The sequence below is a fragment of the Amblyomma maculatum genome, chromosome 1 (genome assembly GCF_055883805.1).
Source record: "Amblyomma maculatum isolate TAMU_Amacu chromosome 1, ASM5588380v1, whole genome shotgun sequence".
NCBI lineage: Eukaryota > Metazoa > Arthropoda > Arachnida > Ixodida > Ixodidae > Amblyomma > Amblyomma maculatum.
In genome coordinates, this window is record NC_139344.1 from 401,599,087 (window position 1) to 401,609,600 (window position 10,514).

At 43.5% G+C, this 10,514-nt stretch overlaps 1 protein-coding gene across 3 annotated transcripts in view; it reads left to right on the forward strand.

Moving 5' to 3' along the window:
- The window catches only part of LOC146208705 (uncharacterized), a 99,621-nt gene extending 95,645 nt beyond the window's left edge, over nt 1-3,976 (forward strand). For all 3 annotated transcript variants that reach the window (XM_084595928.1, XM_084595929.1, XM_084595930.1), the window contains one exon: nt 3,879-3,976. In XM_084595928.1, the coding sequence (XP_084452054.1) occupies nt 3,879-3,928 (50 nt within the window). In that variant the 3' untranslated portion in view covers nt 3,929-3,976. The remainder of the gene's footprint in view (nt 1-3,878) is intronic.
- Nucleotides 3,977-10,514: the final 6,538 nt, after the last annotated feature.

Consider the following 10,514-nt stretch of genomic DNA (forward strand, 5'->3'; position numbering starts at 1 on the left):
CGGCCTTCTGGAGGAAAGTGAAAGTGAATGAGGATAATCTGTTCATCCCGTGTAAACTGGACAATCTTCGCTGCCTTCGGACTGTACTAGACAGTATGAGAAGTTTCGAGGCTGCAGACAATTGGGACGAGGATGAAAAAGTGAATGCAAGTTTCCGCTTGCATTCATCACACCCGAGCCTGTTCAGTAGAGAGAAAACTCTACTGAACAGGCTCGGGTGTGATGATCATTTCCCGCGAGAGAAAACGCAAGCACTTGACTTTATAAAATGAAACGTGACCTATTCCACAAGATGGACCATTCAGCATGCTACTGTGCTGATCTTTTATTATTCTCCAGTATTCTAAACACTCTTTACCCACACGCCTACCAACTCATTCGCAGTGCTGGAGAGTTAGGAAAAGCACATAGATCTACACCCATGCTTATCTGTTTACAAAATAACGTCAACTCTGCAAATGAGCAGGACCACCAAGCGTTTTTACGTTATGTGAAAAAGTGATCAAGCCTTTTTACCCTAAGGAAAAATCTTCAATATAATGGTTAACGAGATCCAGATTCAGCCGTACTTCGAATACAAAGGTGAATCGGTGAACCGGGGCAGCTTTAATTCTTCCAAAGATGTAAAAACTGCGCATGTTTTTATGACACCCTCCTTAGCATCAACCCACAAGGATGTCGCGGACATTCTACCAGTATCTAAAAATGGAACAGACCAATTCCATGCAGCTCTAAGAAAGAAAATGTTGGAGCTCAAGATTTCAATGCTTACTGTCATCGCTGTAATAATAGATAAAATTCCCATAGACAGAAAATTAAGGTCCTTGTTTACTAAAACACGAACAGCTTACACTGTGTACCCTCACTCATTGTACGAGTCAAGACTCCTTTTTAATTTACTAGGCCCTGTCTACGTATAAGAAACAATTGGCTGAACCAGAAAAATACTGAAACGCGTATCTTCTGCGCTGAATTTTCTAGGCACTATTCATTAGTTCGGGTTAATGAAGCCTCTTTCAAAGCCTTTTAAGATATGTACGTTTCTGAACAACGCAACGTCTCAGAAGTTTGGATATGGACTGGGTTAAAAAGCAGTGCGTCTATCGGCGTCAGAATGTCAAGTTTTCTCATTAGTTTTTTGTTCATTTGTGATGGAGGCGCTAAAAAAGCGCGGAAACGTGCTCAGTTTGAACTGCGCTGCAGGGACAGAGCACTTCATTTGCATAATGATGAAATGTTGGATGTAATCAACTTGAAAAGCCCCTCCAAGGGCCGGCGCCTAAGAGATTCGTTTCAAGGTCCACTAAGGTGTTTGACAAGCAAATAGAATTTTTTAAATTCGTCGATTGTTTGGACATATGGTGAGATATCAGGATATATACAGGCGCACTAAATACTCAAACTCATGCAGCGCTGCGGCTAGCTTGGTACTCGCTTCTCGAACTGTGCTGGTTCTGACTTGGAGAATTGAATTTCGGCTTTGTTTTGCTGGGCCAATTTCAGACCGACAGCCTGGAGGAATAGCTCGGAAAGTACCATCGGCTGCCTGGAACAAATTATCACATCTCAACAGAAGAAGCCTTTTTCATTAAGTCAGAGAAACAAACTGAGGCTACAAGACAGTTTGGTTGAACCAGGTATCTAGGAAATCAAGAAACCATGTGCTGAAACAATTCACGGAGCTCAGTAGACAAAGGAGTACAGTATAAAGGAGTCAGATTTTGATATAAGAAATAGGGCGTCCATTCTGCAGATAATAATATACATAGTGCTTTTGCGCCGACGCCGCGTTAATGAATCTGACCTGTAAGTATACTGCCATGAATATTACGTCTGAGGATAGGCAAGTTCAACTTGACAGGAATCTCCTAATCAAACACATCTCGAGATACGCTCTCAACTATCCGCAACCGTCTGTCGTTAATGCAATCGTACACGCCCGCATTGTCTTACAACAGCTTACCAACAAAGCCAATGCTGAATGTTTTTATGCAACACCTAAATAAACGAAGCTCCTTGCGTTGTCACAAAACATATTTGTGAAACAGAGGATTTTGATGTAACAGTGGTCCTCATTCTGACACAGTGCTGATAAACGTACTTGTGGCAGCAGTAAACACTCTTCTGAACTACGTCGCCATATGAAGACTGATGCTTCAGAAGAGTAGAAAAGCACCTACTCAAAAAAGAAAATTGCAGAAGCTTCAAAAATGAGTTACAACACTTTCCAAGTGTTTCCTGAACACACTGTGTACAGGTGTTTATGTGACACGCGTATATGCAACTAAAGACTCAATAAATGTACTTTATTTATTTCGTAATTTTGCTGTGCCACAGACATTTGTTCATATAAATATATACCTGCTACATGTCCCACGGCGCACAATCTCTGAATTTAGTTGAATAATAAATTGTCTAACGATAGATGAACACGGTTTTTATAGCATTAAGCATTCCCTACATCAGCTCCAATTAAAATGCAGGTGCTAAATAAAATTATTATGCATGTGCACTTCTCTGTAACCATTCCTTCTCACGGGAAGTGAAGATATGGGCTTCACAGCCTCCCGTTTCCGTGCAGCTTGGTCAAGACGCTTTACGTCACGGTGGCCATGACCAGGCCCCAAATTAGTTTTAGGTGGCATTGAACGGCACGAGCAGCACGCGGAGGAAGAAAGGGCGCTCATCTCTTTTTACACGATTAGTACGAGCCCCTCGGCGGCGTCGCGCCCGACCAGCGCTACTAGGTTTCGCCGCTTAACAAGTGGCTCGAGCTGGCGTTGGCTTCCGTATAATTATAGTTTCAACATAATCTCGCACTGTGCATTGAACATCGTCGTCCGCATCAAGTTCCTACAGCAGCACACTCTCGCGATATGCATTGAACATCGTCTTCTTCATCGCTTTCCGACAGCAACATACTCTTGCGGTGTGCATTGAACATCAGTATTTATCACGTTCTGACAGCAACTCTCAAGCTGTGCATTAAGCATCGTCGTATTCAGCGTGAGACACGCTCTCACAGTGGGCGTTTATCATCGTCTGTATTCATACATGTCCCAAATGTAACGCACTCTCGCGCTGTACAATGAACATCATCGTCTTCATCACACCCTAAATTGTTCTTTCTCTGTGTGCGCCTTTAGCCAAGCCACAGCAATGTGACTTTAAATGAATGTTCTGGTAGTTTGGCCAAAGTTTCCTACAGCGACACTGTGGTACTTGTTTTCCCGGCAACAGCGTGCCACTTAACAGCGAGGTTTCGGAAAAGCGTTTTTATTAACATGTAAACTTGACACCTTTTAAGATTTGATAATTACGTAAATCTCAAATATTCTTGAAGGAGAAAAGGAAGGCATTCACGATAAGTGAGATTTAAATAACAAGGCTGCGCTATTGTACCCCACCTCTGAAGTTCTATTGTCATTGGTCTGGTTTGGCAATTTCTCAAGCGTGCAGACTTTGTAGTGACCAGGAGTAATTAGATTATGATGTATTGTTTGGCCTCCGTTTCACCACTCTGAGAAGATAGTTGTTGGAAAAAACATTGCAACAGCTGGGCCTTAGTTGGAGCAGATTGTAATTATTACTACTTGGCGGCACCATACTTGGCCACAGTCAGCGGGCTGTTTTCAGATTCATGGAATTTTGCTTTTAGAATAAAGTAACTTCACTTGTTAAATTTTTCTACTACTTGTTCTACAAATCACAGTGTGATTCTCCGGTGTATATTATGAATTTCTTGTTTTATTTCATTTACTTCACCTTTTCCTAACTCTTCATCCACTGCTCCCCTCATTTTCTTTTTATACAGTACGTCTGAATCAAAACCTTTCTCAGATGTCTAATTCTTGGCTTATCCCCCTTTTTGGGTATAGTATATTTGTTATGTTATTTGGGAAACTACAACCACTGCAACACGCTCTAGCGCTGTACTGTGAACATCTTCCTCTTCATGAAGACAGAGCCTAGCCGCTTAAGGTACGTTGCCACCTTTTTCATTGTTTTTAAATTTGACCATTCAATTTTTATTTGAAATTGACATTATAAAGCACCATTGTAGATAATATTGAAAAGCAAAAAAGACTGAAAAAGCCATCCTGTCATTAGTTATTGAGAAAAAAATGGCCCAAGCTTGGCTGTTAGGCGAACATTCATATGTAGCAATTAGAGAGAAGGAATTGTACACTTTTTGGCCCAGAGTTAACGAACTTCAGACTGTACAACCAACTAGTATCTTTGCCGTTCGATAATTGGGAATCAAGTTACAGCAAAAGTACCAAAGAAAACAAAAATGTGTCATTTTCGCCTGCATTCCTGGGCATAAAACATGATTGCATATTCTTCCTAGGTCACTGCACAGGCTAGTAACAGAGGAACGAGCGTGCAAAGTTTCAATAAAAACATTTATTCATTTGAAAGTTATAATTTTTCTGCTAAAAGAAAGTGCGAGAAATCAAGTTTTGAGAAAAACAAGATTAGAGTTTTTCAGTCCTTGTAGAAACAAGATCATCATGCCCTAGGAAGGTAAAGTCCACCATGTTCATAACTAGGGCCCTCCTTAGCTGCCACAAGCTCTCTTTTGGCTTTTGTTGCTGCCCGTCTTTCCTCGCGGTGGTGTTTTACCACTCCCGTCTATTGACGCTGATCCTTCTTAACACGGTACTGGTCACTGGTTAAACATGCCATGAGAGTGTGGTGGCCAGGTTCGATGCCTGCTTCCCTCAAAATATATTTTACACTTCTGTTGCCATCATTGAAGTGGCACACACATCATATGAACATGATATTCTAAGCCGCGAGCATTCTTCCAATCTGAGCGACACCTTCTTGCATTCCTGACAAGTCAATTTTACAAAAACAGATGATAAGATCTCCCTATCTCTTATCGTTTTACTTTGCAGTAGAGGTTCTTGCAGTGGCACTTAACAATTGTTCTCTAAGTTCTCAAGCTTGGCAGCACTCGCCGATATATTCATGTGCACATGGTCTTCGGTCGGAGCATTCATCATGTGTCGATTGCCAAGAAACTTCAGTTTCAATTCGCCTTTTTACCCTCAACTTGGCCATGCCTTCTTATAAAAACATCCAGACTGTGTTATTATTGTTGCTACTAAAATAATATCTGTAGAAAAGGTGAATACGGTAGCATTCAAAGCGGTAGCATAAAGCGCACGCAAAGTAAACAACTCAGGCGCTTGTAGTGTCAAGCATACCCCTTGCGGAAATTTAAAGCAATTTTTAAAAACAGGAAGCCTTACAAATTGCCTTTGAATAATGTTTCACATATCAGACTAAATATATGCCATTGATTCTCGCTGAGTTATCAGATTCTGTTTCCAAACCACATCAATTTCGGTTTCATAACTTCTCACCTGTTCGAACGTTGGCTGTAACTTTTGAACTAAATAAGATACGAACATGATCCTTACTGCAACACATTTTTAAATGTTTGAGGATTGTCAATTTCCAAAAAAAAACGCCTATTCAAAGGTGGTGACATACTCTAATTTTTCCCTGCAAATGCGCCATCAGACATGCCATTTGCGAGAGTGCGGCCGAGACCACGATTATAGTGTCAGACAAATCCACCAGGCGGCCGGTAAAAAACAGCTGTTGGAGCTTACGGGAAGCCACTCTCGCTGACGACAGAGACAGCAGCCGTGCCAGATAGAGTGCCGAGACCATCGAACAATGAGAAGTCAGACTAGGCTATAGCCGTGAGGCTTAACAGGCTCGTGATTGAGCCAAGAGCGGAGCACAATCAGCAAGCGCGCCGCTGGTATATGGCTTACACCCTAGCTTTCGTTCAAATATATTCAACCTCTACAATTATTTTCAGCGTTACGCCTCTGCGTTCAGTGTGCCGAGCTTCACAAATACAGTTTTATTTTTTTATATGTTCAGCATGAACAAAATGTCGCAGTGTGCTCTTTTGTCTGCTTTTAGCTCTCCTTCGGTTCTCTGTGCGCCAGATCTTGTGATGTGGTGACTCTGACCCAGACGACTACAGGTGGCTAATGGAGCAACAGTAATGATTGATTCCAGAATAATTTAGTGAGGCCACTGAGACTGAGACGATCCAAACAAATTTTCGTCAAAGAGATCTTTCCTAAGCATGTTCCGATTCTAAGTGTAGCTTGCAGGGCTTGCTTTCTTGGAATGAATAATGCCTGTGCTAATTTAGTTTCACCGGTAAATGATATCTTTCTCAGGTGTCCCCCACGATATCGGAATTCATAATTGAACGAGAAAACGTAAAAACAAATTCATGCAAGATAATAAAAATAATAATTTCTTATATAGAAACATCGCGACATAAAAGAAAACGAATAGCGACCTGGAGCTTCATATCGCTTTTCTATCTCCCCTAGCAAGAAAGAGCGGGAATTGAAATTTATAGCTGTGGAGCAGTTCTCAGATAATTGGTTTGTTGGTTTCATATGCATGCCCATCTGTTAATAATTACACTAAAAGGCAGATGAATGTAAGCAGTGCATATAGTAGGTCATTTAAAGACAGTTTTAGCGGAGCGCATGAGCGCTTCTGCTCCGCTGAGCCGGCAAGCGGGAGAGCTACTGCACAGTGCACGCAAACGCGAGTGGCGTCGGCCTCGGAGCTGTGCTTGCTCAGCACTCCTCTGGCTTCGGTGAGTACGTAGTCGCTTACGCCAGCCGTACTCTCACCAAAGCCGAAGTGAACTACTCTGTAACGGAAAAAGAGTGCTTGGCCGTTGTCTGGGCAATCACAAAATTTCGCCCTTACCTTTACGGCTGTTCTTTTGACGTAATCACGGAACATCATGCCCTATGCTGGCTTTCATCGCTCAAGGACCCATCCGGCCGCTTGGCACGGTGGGCTCTGCGTTTGCAAGAATACGATATCCGCGTCATTTACCGATCTGGTCGCAAACATAAAGACGCCGACGCTTTATCTCGGTCACCGCTTCCAGCCGACCTTGCCAGCCTTCCTGTCTTAGACTCCGTGGCATCTTCGATCAACGTCAGTGACATGCCTGTCAAACAACGGAAGGTTCCATGGATCGCCTTTGTTATTGACTACCTTTCAAACCAATCAGCGATTACACCTTCACAAGCCCTTCGCCACCAATCTTCCCACTATGAGGTTCGGGATAACCTCCTTTACCGGCGCAACTACAGCTCAAGTGGACGGAAATGGCTCCTCGTGATTCCGCGCCATTTACGGACTCAAATATGTACAGCCTTTCATGCCGATCCACAGTGCGGACACGCCGGAGTTTTCAAGACGTACACACGAATTCGTCTTCGTTACTATTGGCGCGGTATGTACAACTCGGTTTTCGGGTACGTTTGATCGTGCCTGACGTGCCAACGCCGCAAACCTACCTCTCCCCGTTCGGCTGGTGAGTTACAGCCTCTCACATGCCCGCTTAGACCCTTCGACCGCACTGGAATTGACCTATATGGCCCTCTTCCGTACACACCCGATGGCGATCGCTGGATCATTGTCGCCGTCGACCACCTGACGCGATATGCCGAAACCGCCGCGCTCCCAGCTGCAACAGCTCGAGACGTGGCCGGTTGCTTATTGAAGAACTTTATTCTCCGTCACGGTGCTCCTCGTGAATTGCTCAGCGATAGAGGCCGTGTTTTCTTATCCGAAGTCGTTCAAGCCCTGCTCGATTAGTGCAAAATCATTCAGCGGACTTGCACTGCTTACCACCCGCAAACGAACGGCCTTGTTGGACGATTTAATCGCACCCTCGGCGACATGCTCGCGAAGTACGTATAATATCCAACCACACGAACTGGGACATGGTCCTTCCTTATATCACCTATGCGTACAATACTGCTACGCAATCTAGCACGGATTTCTCTGCGTTTTTTTTTTTGCTTTACGGTCGGCATCCATCTGCTCCCCTTGATACTGTCCTCCCCTACAACCCTGATCCATCAGAATACACTACAGTGACAGAAGCTGCCAAGTATGCCGAAGAATGCCACCAGATTGCCCACACGTTTACGACCGACTCTCAGTGGCGCCAAAAATATCGCCATGACATCGATCAGGAAAATGTACCACACTTTGAGCCCGGCTCACTTGTGTGGCTATGGGTTCAATCCGGCAGCCCCGGTCTCTCCGCAAAGCTGATCTCAAGGTATCACGGGCCCTGTGTCGTCGAGCGCACTTCACCAGTGAACTATATTGTTGAGCCGCTTACGCCATCTTCTGACTTGCGACGCCGTGGCCGCGAGACTGTACATGTTTAGCGTCTTAAGCAGTTCTACGATCCAATTGTACCTTCGTCCCCTTAAGTCGCCAGGATGGCTCTTTTTTCTCTGGCGGGCAATGTGAAGAAGATGAGCCCTTTTTTGCTGGACGCTGATGAAAAGGAAGCAGTCTGCGGAATTGTGATCGCGCAGATCATCGTGCTGGTTTGATCATCGTGCGCTTCCTTGCCGACCTCGACGCCGTCCTCGACGTATATATTAAACCTTGTCTTACATTAGGAATAACAAAAGAATATCAAAAGTAGAGGCCAAATAATTGTAAAAACTATTTAAAATAAAAACATTTTTATTTTTGGAGAACATTTTGTACTGCAGAGCAAACAACATGAACATCACAGCACCGCTCAAACCCACTCTCGAGCTTCTTCTTCTTCTTCAGTTTCGTCTTTCTGAAGCGTCAGGCACTAAACTTCTATACACACTGAGCTCCGAGCTGAAAACAGAAAAGGGATAGACATTGAACCTTCCTAACTAGCTTCAATCCTTGCGGTACACAAATTAGGAATTTTCAGACCCACCTAACCTTACTCCTTATACAGCAAACGATAATTTGAGTCCGCCAAAAACACTTTAGCGCATTTTTCTTATGAACAGTTATAACATCACGATTGAGGTTGTGAACTTTGTCCACTTGGCGAGCATATAAATTGCAAAGAACGATTGAGTACACATGGTGCCGTCTTTGCAGAGATGGGTTATGACAAACATCCGCTTGTTGCGGTTTATCAATATTTTCTGGCGTACACAAATGACGAGATCTCAGCAAAAAATTCGACGGTAGTAACACACCTTACTCATTAGAAGTAGAGTAAATGCTTGCTATTTATCTTGCATTAAACAGCTTGAGTTTCAGATATTGGTGTGCTCATCTGCGGCGTATCAAAACATCCTTTCGCAAGCATTTTCCTCACGCTTCTTTTTATTCGTATTTCTCAAGCGCAGATGGCAGTCTTCAATAGTTTGTGCTTTGCTAAGGTCTGCATGCGGAAGCGGATAAATCAATGCTCAATCTTTGTAATAGGTCTCTCATATCCCGTGGTCAGTATTTCATCCAAGATGTCCGAATCTCAGCAGGTGATCTCCCGTTTCGTCAGATCTCTGGCTGTATGGTCTGCCGCCTGGTTCCCCGGATTCCGTGCGTGAACTAGCATCAATACCAACCCGATAAATTGTAAAGTGTAACCCCGCAAGACGAGTGCTTCCGCCTTGCCTAGCGGTCTTTATAGATATTTTGTTATGGGCCGCTTGTAGTCATTCGAAACTGTGTGTGTCCATGTATCAGTGTTGGCTGCCGCCACGTAAACCACTGGTTTCTGCGATTGAGGCTGCTTCGAACACAGCTATATTAAGTGTTATTAGTGCACAGTCACTGCACATACACTGCACTGCATATATTTGTGGCGCGTTTACTTAGCTGCATCTACGCATTCGCGGTTGCGGTCATATTTCACTTCAAACCCATCAGCTGGTTCTGTTCTACTCTCATTGTGTCTGCCTCAAAGCATATTATTTGGCATCAACTTGACGAATAATTGATATCTGAAGGCATCTGGAAATGCCGTTAGCCGTTCTAATTGTATTACAAGATTTACGTTGAGATTGCTTAGTGTGGTGTCTCGGATAGCTTTTCAAATTGTGATGTCTTTTGGGCCTAAATCTGTTCGTTTAAGGCGTTATATTCTTCTTTCCCGAAAACTTACAGGCGCTAACAAATAAGGACAGTCCGAGATTGGTTTTTATACCCTACGTATGCAAGTGATCAGCTTCCTGCTGTTCAAGAGGAAGATGATTTTATGGAAAATAATTTTTCTATTGAAAAAAGGCTGGGGCAAGTGTCCAGTGTCCGCGGGGCTTTGCGGCACTCTCCTTAGGAGTGCGGCAAGTTTCCCCTTAGTTTTATGCAGCCTTTGTTGGCTTTGCCATTGTATTTGATACTCTGGATTAACATATCTGGCAGCCTGATAACTGATCCTTTCGGCGCCGGAATTCTCAGCTAGAGGGATGTTCATGATCTCGGTGCTGTTCTGTTGTTTATTTTTTTTTTGTACTGTTTCATTAATCAGGAGCTCACGAATTTCATGAAGCTCATGAATCTTTGCATGTTTTTTTAGCTGCCGATCTGATAGCATGTGGATACAGAGGATGCTAAGGTAACTACAAAGTGTTAACCCAAGCTTACCATTAAGGCGATCACAACCTGATACCAGTGCTACGGGTTCAATTCCTAAATGTAAGTTTATA